At 43.0% G+C, this 21,474-nt stretch overlaps 2 protein-coding genes across 2 annotated transcripts; both read left to right on the forward strand.

The window, feature by feature from the left end:
* Positions 1-746: 746 nt before the first annotated feature.
* rasgrf1 (Ras protein specific guanine nucleotide releasing factor 1) lies at positions 747-15,337 on the forward strand. The gene is made up of 27 exons (XM_076142402.1): positions 747-1,022; positions 4,535-4,641; positions 4,918-5,065; positions 5,898-5,990; positions 6,081-6,334; positions 6,451-6,530; positions 6,685-6,878; positions 7,737-7,846; positions 7,996-8,114; positions 8,666-8,826; positions 9,093-9,156; positions 9,477-9,619; positions 9,712-9,794; positions 9,877-10,125; positions 11,309-11,679; positions 11,790-11,909; positions 12,817-12,987; positions 13,084-13,190; positions 13,639-13,751; positions 13,831-13,891; positions 14,009-14,112; positions 14,213-14,297; positions 14,391-14,588; positions 14,692-14,771; positions 14,860-14,977; positions 15,066-15,134; positions 15,245-15,337. Exons 1-27 carry the CDS (start codon positions 747-749, stop codon positions 15,335-15,337), a joined length of 3,771 nt encoding a protein of 1,256 aa, XP_075998517.1.
* Positions 15,338-18,129: 2,792 nt separating this feature from the next.
* On the forward strand, positions 18,130-21,136 carry ctsh (cathepsin H). The gene is made up of 12 exons (XM_076142124.1): positions 18,130-18,315; positions 18,437-18,468; positions 18,634-18,739; positions 18,813-18,883; positions 18,973-19,077; positions 19,304-19,390; positions 19,508-19,563; positions 19,655-19,736; positions 19,822-19,890; positions 19,974-20,080; positions 20,618-20,743; positions 20,829-21,136. The coding sequence occupies exons 1-12, from the start codon at positions 18,249-18,251 to the stop codon at positions 20,896-20,898; spliced, it is 978 nt and encodes a 325-aa protein (XP_075998239.1). The 5' UTR covers positions 18,130-18,248; the 3' UTR covers positions 20,899-21,136.
* The last annotated feature ends 338 nt before the right edge of the window (positions 21,137-21,474 follow it).

Raw genomic sequence — 21,474 nt, forward strand, 5'->3', positions numbered from 1 at the left:
TCAGAATCCTGCTGAGTGGCTCCTTTTCTATTAAAGTGGAGTCTCGTTTTTAATTTGATTTCTCTCTCTCTCTCTCTCTCTCTCTCTCTCTCTCTCTCTCTCTCTCTCTCTCTCTCTCTCTCTCTCTCCTCCTGGCTGTTCCTCGCAGCTGATTGGCTGGCTGGAGGTGACACACCAAGAGAGAGGAAACAACTTATGCGGCATCTCGCTCTAATGCCGCTGTCCAAGGTGCTGAAAGCTGCTTTTCTACCCCCACCATCACCACCACCACACACACACATACACACACACAAAAGCTTTTGGCGTCACGTGACTTTACCCAGCGAGTGCCGAGCTCAGCACCGAGAGCTGCATGTTTCTGGAGGATTTCGTGTAAAGGGGGGGGGGGGGAGAGATCATCATCATCTTGCGTTCTGCACACTTTTCTCACCCCCCCTCCCTCCCTCCCTCCTTCCTCTCCTTTTTGTTTTCCCTTCCACAGTGGGATCATGCGGATTTTCAAAGCGCGCGGAGTATGACAAAAGCTTAAACGATGCCGGACTTGCTCTCTTGGTTTTGTCCCTCTTTTCTGACTTCAATGCCAACGCGGTGAATGCGTCGGACGCTGCCACATTCGCCCCGCATTCGCAAAGTCAACATTCCCTTTTCTTTTTCCTGCCTCCATCTCTTCTTCTCCCGGAGCGACTTCAGGCAAAGGATGTGACGGCCGCTCTCTGCCCTGCGCGGCCGAAAGTCTCCTCGTCAAAATGCAGAAGGGAATACGGCTTAATGACGGTCATGTCACCTACCTGGGGCTTTTGGCCAAGAAGGACGGCACCAGGAGAGGGTGCTTGAGCAAAAAGAGCTCGGACAACACGAAATGGCACGCCAAGTGGTTCGCTTTGTTGCAAAACATGCTCTTTTATTTTGAGAACGAGTCCAGCTCTCGACCCGCGGGATTGTACCTGTTGGAGGGATGCGTATGCGACAGAGCGCCTTCACCCAAACCCTCGCTGTCAGCCAAGGAGTGCTTGGAGAAGCAGGTATGGGAGAAAGAGAGAGAGAGAGAGAGAGGCTTTTCTGCGTGCACACACACTCTCTCACACACACACTCTCTATCTCTCCCTCTCTCCGCTTTATTCTATTTTAAAATTCCTCTTCTAACTCTGTTTTTTTTTTCCAACCCAAACCATCAAAGCGCTTTTGTTTTTCTCACGCAGATTCTTCGTCGCATCTGGTTGCGCGTTGAACTCTAAAAGCTCGAGCGCAGCGCAGCGGAGCAGCGCGAGCACGAGGTTCCACATTTGCCGTATTGCGCGTTATGTAATCTATCCGTGGCATTAATGATGAGGTAACAATATTAACACCTAATGTCATGCCAGACGCGGCATTGTGGCTCTGCAGCATTTTTTTTTTCTTTATGTTGCAGCAAAAACCGAGATGTGTTTTTATTGGTGCGGTGGCATCGAGTCAGTGAAGCAAAAAATAATACATTTAATCTTCTCTTATTCTTATACATTAGGTGGATTGTTGTTAATAATACCGGTTTGTCGAACGTTTACTTTATTGTTTTGGACGTTTTTTTTGTCGGAGAACAGTGATGTTTATCCTGCGCTCCTCAATAAAATGTGAGAAAGTTGCGGGCTCACGGTGGCCATCTTGCGGCAATATAATGTAATTACAGCGATGCTTGAAGACTCAGCGGGGTTCCAAGTGTTCCAGCTCTGCTCTAGATGACCTAACAAAGGCATCCTGAGTCTGTTACCCGCTGTATCAATTGTTAGACAAGTTATGGGTGGTAGCACAGATGGATTTTAGTTTTAATGGTGTAAAATGTCTGTAACAATCGTTGGCACAGTGCCATTAAGAATACATGTGGCTAAGTTAAGTTTGCCTGACCCCTGACTCTCTCTACTGATTGTCCTTATAATCAGAAAGATGAAACCTGGGTTGAAGAAACGTTAACAGCTCTGTTTAAAGTGTTATTGTTGTAATACTTGGCAGCTCAGGCCACCATCTCTCTCTCTCTTCTCTCCGGGCTTTGTGCCTGACTATGTGGCTGAGGCTGCAATCCAAAATGAGTCCAGGCTCTTCCTGTGAACAGCTGCCCCTGTGCTGACAAAGCAGAACGCAACACACTGCCCAATGTTTTCCTCTCACAGTTGCTCCGAAGGGACCCAAAAAGCTCCCGTCAAGAATTTTGGTTGTTTTTCACGGCAATTCTGTCAACAGCCCCTCTCGTGCCCTCTGTGCTGTTTTGGGTTTTTTTTTTGCCATTACATAATTTGGAACGTAACCATATTTAGAAAATCCTGATACACAGCCATCTTGAATTCTTTTTGGATTTTTCTTTTTGGCATTTTTGGTGATTGAATGCTGAAATGAGCAAAGTAATGGATAACTAATGTGATTGATATGATGATGTGACTGCAAACAAGCAAACAAGGACAACGAAGAGGACAAAATAGATCAGTAATATATATATATATATATACATATTATTATATGTATATATTACATCATATCTTGCATTGCCACCTGGGTTAATGGCTTTGTGACCATATTTGAGAAATCCTCCATAATCCCTACATTATATCTATCCTCCAATGCAGTAAGTATGAAAATGATAATGCCTTTGAGCACAGGGGTTTCTATGGCAACCCATTTGCATCCTAAAGAACGACGCAGTTGAAAGAGACGGCATAACACCTGCACCTCTCCTATTAATATGAGCACTAGGGGCTAAGCCGGTTCCTTGCCGTATCTCAGAGGGGTCAGGGTCCATTCAGCTCTCTTATTTTTGAGTTTTTGCTTAATATGTTCTCTCAAGCGTTCAGTAGCACAATCTAGGCACTCTAGTTTTCTTCCAATTTGTGTCAAAATGTCTTATTATCACTTCCTGCACTCTTCAAATTGGGTGTTGTTGTACTAAAAGATGCAAAACAAAGGTAAACATAGGATGGAAAAAATGAAAGTGAAGTAAGCAGCATGACGGTGTGTGTTGTCACTGTTGTGCAGATTATACGGTTGAGAATGTCCCTAGTAGTTTTGTTGCAATACAACTCAACTGCTTTTCAGTCGGCAGCAATTACACAAGGCATGCAAATGATTTGACTTGTGTAGACAGAGCAATTAATCAAAACATGTCTAATTTATTATTTACCACTCACTCATTCACTCACTCAGATTGGCTCTTGAGATTTGCCATCGTAACAAAATAAGCACATTTGATTGATCGCCGCGTAAATAGTGATCATATTTAAACGGGCTCTATCAGTGCCTTATTGTCTTATGTCTTTTACACGTGCATCTAAAGATTGCGATGCTCCGTGACTCAGCTCCAAACCCTAAAGCAGCGAGCAGCAGACAATGTGCATGATATTGCCTCACGCCAGACACCGATGCACTCTTGGAAAGATCATGAGGGAAAACTACAACATGCGTGCCTCACCGCCAGAAATAGATTTTCTTTGACGGTAGGATGAATACCTAATGAATACCAAGACGGAGGGACCATGAATAATGAGGAGTAGCAGGTTGATTGGCGCCTGTTGAACATCTGCAGGCCAAAGATTAGTTTTGTTCTCCATCAGCACGGCTGGAGTAGGCCACAGGAAAGACGCCTTCCATTTGGTTTCCTTCTGGGATCTTTGATCTTCATAAGCTGAAACCTGAACGTTGAAAAGTAAAAGTTAATACCTGATTATTAATAATAATGATGTATTATTCTTACCTTCCTCTTGAGATAGTATGTTGTTAAGCTTATTTTCGCATCACACTGTGAAAGGTGTACAAATGAATTCTACCCACTTTGAATCGCCACAAACTTCACCACCAATTACATTACATCACAAATCTGAATGGGAGGAGTTGGGTTTTATGTATATTTCTGTAATTTATTAGCACCAAATAATACATTTACCCAGCTGTATGCAGCAATAATGTAAAAACACAGAGATGCAAGTGAATAACAGAAAAACAGCTGCAGAGACTTTCTTGGCAAATCCACACACTCACAATTAGTTGCGGTTTGGATTCAACTGCAGAAGCAAGCACGCACACTAAAATGGAGCGACACAAGAAAACGTTTTCTTTAAAAAACACACAAAAAAAACACCCCATCTCTTCACATTGACTGGAGTTGCTAGGTAACAGGTATCACATAGTTATGTAATTGGCTGTGGCTCCAGCCTGCTTGTCTTATGGCATTTCCTCCTGGGAGCCAGAGACATCCCAGGAAGCAGGCCGGGGGAGGCTTCCCTCGCTGTGTTGCATCAATTTCACTGGTGGGCGAGAGAGATGTGGCTTCCCCGGGCCCTGTGTGGTTTTAATTCACCCTCCTGATGTCTGCAGTGAGGCGGCGGAATAAATACTAAAACAAAAGCGGCTGAGAAGTGTCGTTCACGCCGCTATACTGTAGATTTATTTGAAGGCATTAAATGTCATTCCATCCCTCAATGACTGTGGGCTTTTTGTGTATAATAGCGCAGCATATGCCAGGTTACTGATGCTCTTGTCCTTCTTGTTGCCACACTTTCTCCCCTGTTTGTTTTAGTACTATTTCACCGTCAGCTTCACCCATGAAAACCAAAAGGCACTGGAGTTACGCACAGAAGATGTGAAGGACTGCGATGAGTGGGTGGCTGCAATATCACATGCCAGGTAAGGGGACACGTCAGTGAGATGTGCAGACACGGTCATTATCAGATCAATTAGTTGGTAAAGGAAAAAGTCATATTTGGCTGATATGCATAGTCGCTAAAGGGAGTTGCCATGGTTACATACTGTAAGGAGTTCAAATATAAGAAATGGCAGATTGTTCAGAAGATGAATCCGCTCAGATGTAAAACCATATTCAATTATGTATCATTCTCTCTCTCTCCCACTTTGTGTGTGTGTGTTTGTGTGTCTGTGTGTCTGTGTGTGTGTGCATAACAGTTACAGAAACTTGGCCACCGAGCATGAGTCCCTCATGCAGAAGTATCTTCATCTGCTTCAGATTGTGGAGACGGAGAAAACAGTTGCTAAGCAACTTCGACAACAGATAGAAGATGGGGAAATAGAGATTGAAAGGCTTAAGTCAGAGGTAATATTCGCTGTGGCTCCTTTAGGAGTGTTTGTTTGGGCTATTTCTGTTCTATGTGAATGTCCTGCATGCAGTGGCTGTTAAAATAGCTTGAATTTTGTCTCCTCTTCTCCTCTGTCTGTAATTACTTGTGTCCTGAAACAATATTATCCAGGCCAGCTATAAGCACTTCCTCACCTGGCACAATAACATATCGCTCACGTCTTCTTACATTGTCCTTTCCAAACTGTCTCAACCTACCAACGCTACAGAAAACACCAGGGGAACCAGTGGGATTAACAACGACGAGATCACGCTCATTATTTTCGTATTTGCGGAAGACGACGGCGTGAGTGTGAGAAGACAAAAATGGAAGTGCTATCACAGAGAGATGAGACGTGTGCAGGCCAAACACACCAGGCCTCGCTGCATCTCTCGACTACAATGGGGCAGCATTTCCACCTGTATTCTCTAGTCTAGATCAAATAAGTCATTTTACTTTAATGTGCAAATGTGATGCTCAAAATCTAATGAGGTGCTGAAAGTGCATGAACCCAGCTTTATATAATGCATCGATGATATGGAATACGATGATAATTATGTCAGTCCCTCTCCGCATACTATAAGGAGACACATATGGAGCATTTCCGAACAAATCTAAATGATCCATATGAACGTTGGGGCACCAGGCAAGTGAACAGAGCTGGTTTTGTCAGTCTAATGTGTCAGTGTCGACAGCGTTGACAGGTCCTGTCCTGTTGACTCAGTTGCTTTGTTTACGTGCTTGTATTGTCAGTGAGAAGAGAAGTGTGTGTGAGTAGGAATGACTGGTCTTTTCTGCTTCCCCCGGCAGATCTCTTCACTACTCAAAGACAACGAGAAAATCAGCGCTAGTCCTGCGGCAGCGCCCAGCGACGATGACTCAGAAATCAAGAAGATCAAAAAAGTAATGCCTGTGATTGAAACACTTGGATAGATTCTTCACAGGGCTTATAAGGATGTTGACAAAACTCTTGGCATCCTTCATGTGCTGCAGGTGCAGAGCTTCCTGAGAGGGTGGATCTGCAGGAGGAAATGGAAGACCATCATCCAGGATTACATCCGCTCGCCGCACGCTGAGAGCATGCGGAAGAGGAACCAGGTGGTGTTCAGCATGTTGGACTCCGAGGCCGAGTATGTCCAGCAGCTGCACATTCTGGTGAACAACTTCCTGCGGCCGCTGCGCATGGCCGCCAGCTCCAAGAAGCCGCCTATCACCCACGACGATGTCAGCAGCATATTCCTCAACAGGTGGGCTTCTTCTTTTTTCCCCCTCGGTGCATTTGGATTGATCAAGCTGGATGATTCTGCAGATCACAAATGATTATCACTAACATTTTTATCAACGTCCTTTTTCTCCCCCTTAGTGAAACAATCATGTTCCTACATCAGATATTCTACCAGGGTCTCAAAGCCCGGATAGCAAGCTGGCCCACATTAGTTTTGGGTAAGAAGGATCTTTTTCTACGTTACTCTATTCATTTTCAGTTGTTGTTCCAGGTGGATACTGTGCACCTCTGGTTTCAGTATGCATGACGACTGTTTACTCCTCCATGGCTTCGCTATTGTGTATTTTAGTGTTTTGACGTATTTCTTCTCAGCTGACCTGTTCGACATCCTGCTGCCTATGCTGAACATCTACCAGGAGTTTGTGAGGAACCACCAGTACAGCCTGCAGATCCTGGCTCACTGCAAACAGAACCGAGACTTCGACAAGCTGCTGAAACAGTACGAAGCCAAGCCCGACTGCGAGGAAAGAACCCTGGAGACCTTCCTCACCTACCCCATGTTCCAGGTTAGCTCCTTCATCCCACTTGACAAATGACGTCTGGAGACACTTTGACGATCCAGCGCTCTCTGGATGACCTAATGATAATACAGTAGCTGGGCCTGTTGTGTACATTTCTCCAATGATGGCCCCAGTGTCAAACATACAGTATATTAAGTAATTAGGTAATGTGCACAATGTGTAGAGTAAAAGACGAAAATCCAGAATCACACGATCAGATTTAGGACTCTAGCACCAGGAAGGTCAATGATTAATGTCTTTAATTAGACGACGATTTTAATAATGGAGGCTGCTTTAAAGCCACTCTGTCCTGACTGAACAGCCAGTCACACTGCACGGTGCCGTCTCATTGGCTCTCTAAGCTGTGTCTCATAGTGTAAAGTCACTGATCACTAACATGAACAATAGGCATTTGTCTCCTTTTGCTCAGAATATCCCTGTAGTGTTTTTCATGTCTATAAAAAGTGTTTGTTTTTGGAGCTCGGCCTTTAATAATGGCTTTTTCTGGCAAGGCACGCAGTTTCCCGACAGCCTGCTCTGCTGGGGCCTCCTGCAGGCTGTGCTGTGTTGATAATAAATTTTGCTGATGATTGTAGTTAGTGGTCTCCACTGATATGCTTCTCATTAGTATGTGAACGTGTGTGTCTGTGTGTGTGTGTGTGTGTGTGTGTGTCTGTGTGCGTGTGTGTGCGTGCGTGCGTGTGTGCGTGCGTGTGTGTGCGTGTGTGTGTGTGCGTGTGTGTGTGCGTGTGTGTGTGCATGTATGTCCCTGTCCGTGTATGTGTGTTTTGCTATTTATGCATTCATGTAAGCTTTTGTATTTTGGTGTTGCTCCCCTGCTACTCTTCTCTGTTCTCTCTGCAGATTCCTCGCTACATTCTTACGCTGCACGAGCTGCTGGCCCACACACCCCATGAACATATAGAGAGGAACAGCCTGGATTATGCCAAATCCAAGCTGGAGGAGCTCTCCAGGTACTAAACCATGACATCACCGTGAAGACAAAGCCTAAAATAAACCAGAATAAATAAAAAATAACGTCTTTTTTCATTCTAGCGCTATTTAGCTTGTAGGTAGATTAAACGAGAATGAGTTTCTGAATGAGAAATGATCTTTTTCCTAGAATCATGCATGATGAGGTGAGCGAGACAGAGAACATCAGGAAGAACCTGGCAATCGAGCGCATGATTGTCGAGGGTTGTGAGATTCTCCTTGACACCAGCCAGACGTTTGTGCGACAAGGTAACTCTTGCCTTTAACTGCAGATCCTCAGAACGCCTGGAAAAGCAGAATCACAGCAGCATACAGTTTCTCTCTCCCTCACGTGCCTGACAGCCTGAGCTGTGTTTCCGCTGATTCAACCCCCAATGCAGTGGCTTAATGTGGGCTAATACACTGCTAACCAATCCTAGAGCTCCAGCACCTCAGCACATATTTCCAACCTCTTCTCTTTCTTCTCCATGGCCACATCTCTCCCACCAACGCTTTAATGGGAAAAATAATCTCATATACAGCGAGCGACTCTTTAATGGTAATTAAAACTCCTCAGATGAAAGGCAATGGGATGAATCTGGGTCTGTAAATGTCACGTATCCCCAGCAGGCTTTGATGGGTGAGGAAAAGCAAAATTGAATCTGTAGATTATTCAATTCATGCATGTTCAACCCTAATCCCATGTACCTCTCCTCTCTCCTCTCTCTCTCTCCCTCTCTCTCTCTATTTGTTGTTATTTGTACATACAAATACGCCCCCCGCACACACAAATACACACACTTTTATTCCAACACACGCAGGGTCTCTTATTCAGGTGCCAATGAGCGAGAAGGGCAAGATCACCCGTGGGCGACTGGGCTCCCTGTCTCTGAAGAAGGAGGGGGAGAGGCAGTGCTTTCTCTTCTCCAAGCATTTAATCATCTGCACCAGGGGCTCTGGGGGGAAGCTTCATCTCACCAAGGTGGGCCTACACTGCCAAACATCACAGTCTGATGGCAACACAAGCCTTGAATCTCTAAAGCCTTGAATCTCCAAGGGATAGGGAAAGAAGAGCTGAGAACATTTAAGATTCTAAAAATTCAGAATAGCAAGCGACAACGTTTGAACCTCGCGATTGTAAATCTGTGGTAGGTTAAGATTCCGCTCTAATGCAACAAGCGATGGTGACAGTTCAGCCAGATGAGTGCATTATTGAGACACTAAATGCATACTGTATGGTGTTTGCAGAATGGTGTCGTCTCGCTTATAGACTGCACTCTTCTGGAGGACCCTGAGGGGACAGATGATGAGTGTGAGTACCTTGGTGTTTTATTCATTTAGCAGCTTATGCACCATATGTACCAAGTGTGATGTGTTATATAATGTATGGTTACCAGTATGCTGGAATGTATTAATATTGTATCACTGACGTTGGGAACAATAGAAGAAGCAGTCACAAGAGCAAAGACTACATGGTAACGTCTCAAAATAAAAGATACACATGGATTCTTAATGGACATTCGACTTTTTAAACTCTCCAAGGAATAAACACAACTTGTTTGAGTCTATAGACAAAACAATGCCTATATGCACTATACGGTATATGTGTGTGTGTGTGTGTTTGCCTCAAAGCCAAGACAGACAAGAGTGGCCAGGACTTGGAGCACCTGGACTTCAAGATCGTGGTGGAACCAAAAGACCTCCAGTCGTTCACCGTCATCCTGGTGGCCTCGTCCAGGCAGGAGAAGTCGGCGTGGACCAGCGACATCAGCCAGGCAAGTGGACCCCCAGCATCGTCAGACACAAGGCTAAGCACGTACTCACTAACTCTCTTTCTTTGTTTACTTGTGCTGCATCTGTCCTTTAGTGCATAGACAACATCCGCTGCAATGGGCTGATGATGAACGCTTTTGAAGATAACTCCAAAGTCACCGTCCCCCAGATGATCAAGTGAGCTTTATTGCTCCATGTGCACCTCTTTGCTGTTATTTTGAACATTTCCCATCTATAATCATTCGTTGTTTTGGAGCAGGTCAGACTCCAGCCTGTACTGCGATGACGTCGATATCCGCTTCAGCAAGATGATGAACTCCTGCAAGGTGCTGCAGATCCGCTACGCCAGCGTGGAGCGCCTGCTGGAGCGTCTGACCGACCTCCGATTCCTATCTATTGACTTCCTCAACACCTTCCTGCACTCCTACCGCGTCTTCACCACCGCCGAGGTCGTGCTCGACAAACTCATCACCATCTACAAGAAGCCAATCAGTGCCATACCGGCGCGGTGAGTCGCCTTGTCGACTTGGGGCTGCCTTGGTTGTTGACAGAGTTTATAGATGGAGAGACAATTCTTATTGCAGAAGTCTGGCAGATTTCCATACATTGCAATGCTGCATGAGATAAGATTGATCTGACGTGATGTGACGCTCTGATCAATGCCAGGATGCAGGCAGTAGACTTTCATGTTCATAATTTGACATGAGGCCATTTGAATTTCACCATTTTACCTGACAGTGATGTAATAGCGACCCCCCCGACATGACAGCATTGCTTACTCTGCAGTACTTTGTGAGCTGGCTTAATGCACAGGAGGGGGGGCGACAATTTGGCTGATCAAGAGAGAAAAGTCGTTCAGGAATGCAAAACGCATACAAATTGTACTCAAATTGTTGAAATTGCATGATAGATACGAAGTGTGAAGTTTTCCTTTTGGTTTATATAAGTGTGGCGAAGCAGAAGATGGAGCAGAGGAGGAGGACAGGCTGTGTGACGCTTCTGTATCAGTGTGTGTGTGTGTGTGTGTGTGTGTGTGTGTGTTCAGTGTTGGAAGGCAGTAATTGGGTCCAGTCTCTCCTGCCCGCCTGGGAGTGTCTCATCTGGGCTGTGTCGCTCTATGGCAACCAACCTCCGTGCTGCAGGACCACACCCCTCCCTCCCTCCTCTCTCCTTGTCTGCAAAGGATCCATAGTGTGAAATATTGACGCCGTGCTGCAGCCAGCCCGCTAACTCACCGCGGCCCCGCCACAGGCCTACACTGAGAGAGAGAGAGAGAGAGAGAGAGAGAGAGAGAGAGAGAGAGAGGGAGAGTGAGATAGAGAAAGAGAGAGGGACCCACTGTCAGGTTCAGATCAGGGGGAGCTCCCCATGCCCACACCCTGCACCACGCTCTCCTGTGGCGCTCGTCATGTCACTGTGAGACGTCTCCACTTGGCTGCCTGTGTCAGCAGTGGCCATGCGCGCTCTCACTCGTTGTGCTATTTATGGGAACCCGTGAGGTCGCCAGGAGGGTGGCAGGGAGTGGGAGAGGTTTTCTGCAACACTGCAGCCTCCTGCTCTAAAATGGCAACACATCACTGAAAGACTTCTTGTTTCTGGACAGCGTTGGCTTGCATAGATGATTAAATGACATTGTGTTAGATACATGTTCACGCTCTAACTTCAAATGCTTACATCCTCCCTCAATGCAGGTCTCTGGAGTTGTTCTTTGCCAGCAGTCAGAACAGCAAACTCCTGTATGGAGAACCTCCCAGCTCCCCCAGGGCCAGCAGAAAGTTCTCCTCCCCTCCTCCACTGGCCATCGCCAAGAATTCATCTCCCAACCGCAGACGCAAACTATCCCTCAACATCCCCATCATAACCGGGGGCAAAGCACTTGACCTGGCCGCCCTCAGCTGCTCCTCTAACGGCTATGCAAGCATGTACTCCACCATGTCACCGTTCAGCAAGACCACCTTGGACATCAACAAACTCTACGTGTCCGGCCCGATGGCGAATAAAATCCCCGACGAGGGCGAGGACAAGAAGGACAAGGTAGAGGACGCCACGACATGCAACCAAGGTGAGGTTTCTGTTTGACATCTCAGACTTCACATCGCAGTAATTGTACATTTCAATTTGCTGCGATTTCTGCATACCCAGAGTGATGTCCCTGCTTTTGTGCCACTATAGATCTCTCTGTACGGGAGGAATGTAACAACGATCAAAACCAGAGCGATGACGCAGACCCAGAAACGTCTCCTGTCAAGTCACCAACCACTCCCAAAAACGTCAAAGGCAAAAACTCTTCAGGTATATAGACGTGGAACGGCACAGTGATAGACGAAGCCTCCACTGATAACACATCTACCACTGAGCTTAGACTAAATAAAGTGCACTGCGGACAATATTCCTGCATTTGAAAGTGTCCATTTTGCTCAGTTTATCATCGTGTTAATGCAAAACCCTTTCCCTGCATCTCTCATGAAGTAGATGGTCGACGGTAACCAACATGTAGGGAAAGCCAACGCTCAGCCTCGAGTGGGCGTTAGGGAAACTTGTGTCATAGCAACGGCATCGAGAATGTGTTTTCCCTTCCACCCCCGGTAACGAGGCTGTTTCGCCACAGCCAAGATTAGCCGTGCCTTCCTAATCTCATGACAAAAATCTGCCTACAGATTTCAAAAAGCAGTGCTGGAGCTGAGATTAGTGAAGTCATTGTGATCCGGTGAGGGTCTGATACGGTGTAGTCGGATGTTTAGTGATGTTTCTGTGCTCCCTGCATTTAAACACAGCAGACTGCAGTGAATGTGTTGATTCCTCTGTTATGCTGATATTTGGTGGCTATATTTAGCTGCAACCATCTTGAATATCAAAGGCTCTTGGAAAGTCTACAGGGAAAGAGTTGTGTTGGCTCAGAGTGCCCCCTAGTGGACGTGAGAGCTGAAAGAAATAATGTACAATGTTTTATTTTTACCACAACGCATATTCAGTTACATAAACCATATATTCTGTAACATACATAAATCATGTACAACCTACAGATTATCCCAGTGACATTTCTTTATGTTGTATGTTGTATATATATTGGTAAAAATGTATTTTTGTCCAGATTGATTGCTCAGTTAATATACCGTACCCACTGTTTACAAACTGATATGTTATTTATTTATCTATCTATTTATTTGGATGTTTTAATTTGACTTGTGCCTCCCTATAGAGTTCTCCCTGTTTTCCTACAACAACGGCATGGTGATGTCCTCCTGTCGGGAGCTGGACAACAACCGCAGCGCCCTATCTGCTGCCTCGGCCTTCGCCATTGCTACAGCAGGAGCCAATGAGGGCACTCCTACCAAGGAAAAATACAGACGGATGTCTCTCGCCAGCACAGGTATCACCAATCCACCCTGTGTGTCATGAACATCCTGTCACAAACTGCACCAAACAGCTGCACTCCCCTCAAACTCATTTGAAGTATTTCTTTCAGGCTTCCCAACAGATCAGAGGAATGGAGACAAAGAGTTTGTGATCAGACGAGCAGCGACCAACAGAGTCCTTAATGTTCTGAGGCACTGGGTGTCCAAACACTCTCCGGTAAAACGTCACAGTACAATGCAATCACATTTATAGGCCCGATCCATAACTGCAGCATGGCGCCCTCTGCTGAAACAATCTGCTCTGTCCTATTACTGCTGCGGCTTTGTAACCATTAACATTGTAACATTTAATGTTGAAGGCTTATAGTGTAAAGCAGCTAAATATATATCTTTATATATTCACATTATGGCTGCACAATGTTTATATTTGTCTGTATGTACACACTGATCCACCTGAAACTGCATTTATCTTGAGTAATTGTGTGTTTGCCTCAAATACAGATCACAATATGTATACTTTATAGTGAAGGATTGTAAATGAGGTGATATCATTGTGTATCAGGGCAAGAATTTCTTATAAACATGGTTGATGATATGATTATATGAAGCAGTTATTTGCTTTATTTAGTCATTTATATTTTTCTGTGTAATCTGGGCTTTTCCAGGACTTTGACAGTAACAATGAGCTGAAGACAAAAGTGATCGCCTTCCTGGAGGAAGTGATGCATGACCCCGAGCTGTTGACCCAGGAGAGGAAAGCAGCGGCCAACATCATCAGGTACCATGTAACATGTAAAGAACTTTAAGGTGTGGGACTACAATTTGTGCAAACTCACTCACTCCTTGCTTCTCTTCAGGACCCTTACTCAGGAAGATCATGGTGACAATCAGGTCAACCTGGAAGACGTCACACAGCTGGTGAGCCCATGGAGCAACTACTGTTCTTTAACGGGATACTAATATGTGTGTGGAGCTGCTTTAAAGTAGCACGATGTTAGGTTAAGCAGGTTTCGCGTGCTGTTTTGTGTCTCTTAGGCGGGCGAAGGGAAGGCTGAGCCCTTTGAGAGCCACTCTGCCCTGGAGATAGCAGAGCAGCTCACCCTGCTGGACCACCTGGTCTTCAAGGTCATTCCATACGAGTGAGTACCATCACACTTTGTAAACACACACACACACACACACACACACACACACTAATTCAGCCTTCACTTTCTTTTTCATAATCTCTTTCTCTCACAGGGAATTCTTTGGACAAGGTTGGATGAAGAATGACAAAAACGAAAAGACGCCCTACATCATGAAAACAACTAAACACTTCAATGATGTAGGTTCTGCGTTTGCAACATGTTTGCACACATACAACGAGAAACACACAACTTCAAGCATCAAGCCCTCTACCATCTTGTTTCTCTGACAGATAAGCAACCTCATCGCCACGGAGATCCTGCGCTGTGAGGATGTGGTCACTCGGGTCGTTGCCATAGAGAAATGGGTGGCAGTGGCCGACATCTGCCGCTGCCTCCACAATTACAACGCTGTGCTGGAGATCACCTCCTCGCTCAACCGCAGCTCAGTCTTCCGTCTCAAAAAAACCTGGCTCAAGGTTTCTAAACAGGTAACAAATCTCCAAATGCATTATGGTGTTTTTTTACTGGTGACACAGACACTTATCATTTCATTTGATTTTGATGCTTTCATTATGCTTTGTTACTATATAGACAAAAGGATTAATTGACAAGCTACAGAAGCTGGTCTCCTCAGAGGGGAGGTTCAAAAACCTGCGCGAGGCTCTGAAGAAGTGAGTTGACATCAAGAATACACTGCAGTTTTGTTCTCCATAAAGCAAACATGTAGTACATTTGGATGATGTGTGTTTCTCCCACCAGCTGTGATCCTCCCTGTGTGCCATATCTGGGGATGTACCTCACCGACCTGGCATTCATTGAGGAGGGAACACCAAACTACACAGAAGATAGCTTGGTGAACTTTTCCAAGATGAGGATGGTGAGATGTTTTGCTGCACTGTCATGTGCACTGTCACAAACATGCTTTTACCATCTGATTTCGATCTCCTGGTTCCTTTGCTTTCTAGATTTCTCACATCATCAGAGAAATCAGGCAGTTTCAGCAAACAGCATACAAGATTGACCTTCAAACAAAGGTAAATTAACATAGAATTCTGTCTGCTAAAGCTTTTTTTTTTACAGTCAAACTATACAGATTTAGTTGCATTAACAGCATTCATTTGTTTTATGTCACCTCTGTGTTCAGGCAGCCCAGTATCTTCTGGATAAGACCTCTGTTCTGGATGAAGAAAGCATGTATGAAGCCTCACTCAGAATTGAGCCTAAAGTACCCAACTGATTGGGATGGTGATCCTCCATGATATTTCCTTGTTAATATTAAACATCTATTGACATAAACATCAACCTTTTTGTATAGTTTCACATGTTTGAAATATTGGCTCTTCTGTACAGTAGACGTTTCATGTTGTTTGACCACACAGATCTTTTCAGCGTTTATTGTTGTTTACTTTGTTTTCCCCATTTCTGCTTTCTGGATTTGTTTTATTGCATTGAGATGTTCCCAGCATAATAACAGAGGTCACTATGGTTGAACACTTGTCCACTCTGTGACCAATGACATTATTTTGCATTGCTTCACACCGTGTCGACCTTGCACTTTCTCAGCACTCGTGCTGCCTGCTGTTGTTCTCTTTGCTTAAGTTTATTGATGACTGAGTTACTCTGAAACCAATGTAGCACTGTAAAAATAATGTAACTGCATCAAATCAGGTAAACGAGCACAGAGACTTTAACTGTATGTATGGCGGAGAGCAACGTTCACTGCAGATGATGGTGAGGTAGCTGAAGAAGAGCTGTCTCTGTCCTTCCAAAACCAAAACAAAGGGGGTTTTGGGGGATTTTACTTCCTCATTTCTGCACGTTACGTTGAAATCATTTTCATCATTAAGAACAAAATTGATCCAATTCAAAGTATCTTTTATTTCTCGTAAAAGGATGCAGTCCCTCCTGAGCCTGCTGTCAAAGGAAGAACACATAACTATTTATTTGAGCTCATTTGAATCGCTTCCTGCTGTGTGAACAGTGAAGAAGGGGGTGAGACTTAAGGTGATTTAAGGTGAGGGGTTAAATGTCTGAGTTTCCTGTTCTGTTTGGAGTTTGCCAGTACTGTACAGTGAGTATTCCTTCTGTTCAAACCTTACATTCCTTTTCAAATTTTCAGTTTGACTCGCGGCCATGAAAAGAGCTCCGTTGCAGCTGTAGTGTTGTACCTTCAGGTTCAATGATACTTCTGTCGAGTTAAAGGTTGTTGCTCATCTGTAATTAAGACAATCTGTCCTTTTTGCTGTTCCAGTGATTGTGGAACGTGACTGTATATCACTCTGTTATATGCATTGCTGTTTAAGATTATGATAAAAATGTACGTGAATGACCTCTGCCTGCAGCATTCAAACACTATTTTTGTAGTAGTATAAGAGAGAGTAACCAGCTCTTTATATGAACATGGGAAAGTATTTTATACTTTGTTGTTAATTCACCTCACTGAAATGTGCTGTACATTTTGTACATGCAGCCCTGCATATTTCTCAATGTGGAACAGTGTAATCCTTTAAAAATATATATATTGTATCTCAAGCTTAAACACAAAACGCTACAACTGTGTGGTCTTGAAACCATGATTTAGAGGTAGGAGAAAAAGTGTTTTGCATTTATACTGTAATCCTGTCTATAAAGATTTCTGTTAGCAGGAATATAGTAATGTAGTGCTTATTCTGTGAATATTTGTATGTATTTTTACTATGTATGTACAGTACACTTTTGAAGCTCACGTGGCAGGCATGCAACACCTTCACAGACAGAATAATACTATATACTTATACTGTATACACATGCACATACTCTTATAAGTTATATAAACAAATAAACATTTTGCTGTTAGCAATACTCAGTGGTATGAAAATTATCTTTCAACCCCCATGTTTCAACACGTTAAGAAATATTCCCAATTTTGTATAAAAGTAAATAAAATATACATATACATACAGTATATGATGATGATAATAATAAGAACAAATAAACAAAAATATGTTTCCCAGTTACCTCTTGCTAATAAATCCATTTTATCTCAGGGGCATTTTGTCTCAAGTGTGTTTGTAGACTGTCTCTCAGTTAACATCATGCTCATTCTATTGTTATGTAATTAAAATAATATAGTCTGAGCTTTTAAACATCACCGTTAGATTTTGGATTTATGCTCCATTTTCTCATGGTTCTCAAACATTTTAAAGAAGTGTAATCTAAATATCACCTCACCAACAATCCATCAACTGTAAGACTCTCGAAAAAGTGTGTGGTATTGAAATTGAGCATAGTACACACGTGAAACATTACTGACAACACAATAGAACAATAGTACATAATATTAACACCAGAGACGTTTTCACTAGTTTTCAACAAAAAGCTATTACAAATATTCAATTAAAGGGAATTCTAAGCATGATAAATAAATAAAATAATTGTATTTGTGAATTTTTTTTTAGACATTTGTAGGTCATCAGGCACACCACTGGGGGGCCACTGGTGGTGTTTGAGAACCACTGACCTACATAAACGATAGTGTAAAAAACACACACATAAGCTGCTCAATCATCTATTCTGAATGTTTTTAAACCAATTTGTACCAACGTTGAACCTCAAGTTACTAACAAGATGTTACTTTAGGTTTAACTGCTTTAGGTTAAGTTTGACCTTTTATCATAGGTTTCTATCTGGATTTTAATGTATTCATTCAGTAGCATCTAAGGAATCTTTTATAATGCCTTTTAGGTCACTGGGTCATATGAGAGTTCACTATGCACTATGCAAAAATAATTTTTAAAAAGAATAAACAAAGAGGTCAAAATTATATAGGCCACAGATCCTTTTTTTATTTTTGGGCCACGTGCTAAATTGCTATTTTATTTCTTATTTTCTAAGAAGAAAGTAATTTCGCAGTAAAATTTTATTTTACTTTATTTTGAAATTATTTCATAAAATTATCAACAATTGATTTAATAAACGTTTTAGTGTAATTCAAGGCATTACACAGCACCTCAGTGCCTGGTGTGTTCCGGGCGCTGATTGGCTGGTTGCTCGTCTGCGGTTCTGCCTTGTTGGGGGGTTTTGCAGACGGTTTCCTTCTCTTTTGCGCACTTCACTTTCAATCTTTTTATAAACTAACTTACTAACAACCAGTAACAAACACGGTGAAGATGGTGAACGTGTCACTTGTGTTTGCTTTTGTCTCCGTGGCTTCAGCTTTACGCCTTTCTGACATAGGTGAGATGCAGGTTTAGTTTTATTGACCCAAACTTTCACTTTCGTATTTTCCGCCATAAAATGCAAACCTTATTTATTTATCATTTAACATTTATTTTTGGCGATGTGTTTTTGCCCCCAGATGAATTTCACTTTAAGTCATGGCTGGCGCAGGTAAAACAAAGGAGCATTGTGTTTATAATGACGTAATGTGCGTGTGTGTGTTCATGGTCATAATCACAAAGGAGGAAGTTCTTTTTAAAATCACTGTAAAATGTCGCTGTTTGCTTTTCTGTGTTATATCACTCATAACTTTATTTTTCTTTTCTCTTTTTAAAGCACAACAAAGTGTACAGCAGTGGTAACTATGATGAGAGACTTCGGATATTCACAGAGAACAAGAGGACGGTTGACAAGCACAATGAGGGAAATCACACTTTCACAAGTATGAACTCACTGTTATCATATTTAAGTTAATTCGGGTTTACTGTGCTGATGTTTGTGATGTCCTCCTGCAGTGGCACTCAATCAGTTTTCAGACTTGACTTTTGGTGAATTTCGGAAGTATTACCTCTTGACGGAGCCTCAGGTAGTGACGTGCAGTTTGTGGTTCATAAAACATTTTACATGGTTGATGACCGAAGAGAAGCCAAATGTTTTTCATGCTGCTCTTTGCAGAACTGCTCGGCTACAAAAGGGAACTATGTCAGCAGAAATGGACCGTATCCAGATTCAATTGACTGGAGATTGAAAGGAAATTATGTAACCAACGTGAAGGATCAGGTAAAGTCTAACTCACTATATATTCACTGACCATATATTGCTAAAGTGACATATCACTGATTCCTGTTTGTGATGAGTGACAGATCTGTAAACAACCAATTCTCACTTTGCCTTAATGTTTTTCCCACACATCCTCGTCATACAAAGCAATCCTTCAACTGTAATCTTTCCTCAAATCTGACAAGTTGACTAATCTCATTTTATTTTTCATTTGTATGCACCAAAGGGAAGCTGTGGTAGCTGCTGGACCTTCTCCACAACCGGTTGTTTGGAGTCTGTTACTGCTATTGCCACTGGGAAACTGCAAACACTGGTGAAATGCTTTCACTTCTCTTTTTTGAAGTGTTTCGTGAAATATTAATATAGCCTCACCTATTCATTAAAAGCAATAATACATCAGCAAGTCATCTAAATGTCTATATTTGCTCAGTCAGAGCAACAGCTGGTGGACTGTGCCCAAGATTTCAACAACCATGGATGTGATGGGTGAGAATCACTGATGTGCCGTGGTGTTCTTGTTATTTGCGTGTTATCATTGCAGCCTAACTCTTACACAAGACCTTGATTTCTCTTTTAGCGGCCTTCCCAGTCAAGCATTTGAGTACATCAAATACAACAAGGGGCTGATGACAGAGCAGGACTACCCATACCAAGCACATGTAATTCAGTTTTAAATGACATATTTCCATATTTTGGGGCGACACTGACACTGAAGGTTTTGAACTGTTTGGTTTCACCATGCAGGAAGGCCTTTGCAGGTACAATCCTGAGATGGCAGCTGCTTTTGTGAAAGATATTGTCAACATAACAGCAGTAAGTGAATATCAAGGTATTTCTTTAAAATAAATGTGTGTTTAGGACAGTATAGTTAGTTTTTGGCTCTGTTTCTGTGACAGTACGACGAGATGGGGATGGTAGATGCAGTGGCCACACGCAATCCTGTCAGCTTTGCCTATGAGGTGACAAATGACTTCATGCATTACCATCAGGGTGTGTACAGCAGGTAAGACAACCATATCCGACAAATCTTAAAAGTATTGTCATTTAAACTCATTCCATCAAACATAAACGTGAGTGTACACTAAAAAAGTTTGTCTCATCCAAATATGATTATATATGTGCATCTCAATAAATTAGAATGTCGTGGAAAAGTTCATTTATTTCAGTAATTCAATTCAAAAAGTCTCATATTATAGATTCATTACACACAAAGTAAAATATTTCAAGCCTTTATTTGTTTTATTGTTGATGCTTATGGCTCAGTATCTCAGAAAATTAGTTACTATTGTGAAAAAGTTCAATATTGTAGCCTCAGGGTGTCACACTGTAATCAGCTCATTAACTCAAATCACCTGTGCAATGGTTTCCTGAGCCTATCAGCTGCCTGTTAATTGTCTCTGTCTGGTTCAGTAGGCTACACAATCATGGGGAAGACTACCAACACTAAACCAAAAGTCAAAGTTACAGCCAACACCCCAAATACTGAATGGAAGTGAGAACATTTCACTTCTCATGACTAACTTCCCTTTCTTGCCTGTAGCACTCAATGCCACAGCACCACAGACAAGGTGAACCATGCAGTGTTGGCTGTGGGCTACGGAAAGGAGAACGGCCCCCCCTACTGGATTGTGAAGAACTCATGGGGAAGCGGCTGGGGAATGAACGGGTGAGCCTTCCATTTACTCGCATATATAAATCTGAATATAACACTGTGAGGATAATGACCGTATTGCTGATTTCTTCTCTTCCAGATATTTTCTCATTGAACGTGGGAGGAACATGTGTGGACTAGCTGCCTGCTCAGCTTTCCCTGTGGTGTGATTTCTACACTGCAACTACAGCACAAATGGCTTAAAAGGCAATGGGAGACGATGATTTTTTTGTCTTCTTAATAAGGGGTTAAGGTTTAATGACTATGCAGGGAGGTTTTAATACAATCAGTGACCTCTTTTGCACCAATATACAGTGTGTGCAATATTTTTTCTAAATATATGCCTGAGGTGCTGCTTTTTCCATTCATCCCTGTCAAATGCAAAAATAAAACATACCTTGGAGGAGAGACATGTGATCTTCATAACTCGACTGATATATATATATTAATCTTTGACCTCTTGCTGGAACAATGCTGGACCTCTTGCTGGAACAATGAGCAACATCTTACACTTTGTCAGTCTGCAAGAAAAGGAACAACTACTGTCATTCATTACACCACAAGCTTAGAGTAGTAGGACACATTTACCACTTACAGAACCCTAGATGAATCTGGTGGATCATGATTCACCGTTTTGTTTTCATCACAAAGAATATGGCAAATCCTCTTAAATATTTAGTGTTATCTGTGCTCTGGTCCTTTTATCCATTGCCACTGATTACAGTACTCATAAACAGTGGGCTACA

This window comes from Genypterus blacodes, unplaced genomic scaffold (assembly GCF_046128005.1).
Source record: "Genypterus blacodes isolate CSIRO-AG114 ecotype Tasmania unplaced genomic scaffold, CSIRO-AGI_Gbla_v1 ptg000021l_1, whole genome shotgun sequence".
Lineage (NCBI taxonomy): Eukaryota > Metazoa > Chordata > Actinopteri > Ophidiiformes > Ophidiidae > Genypterus > Genypterus blacodes.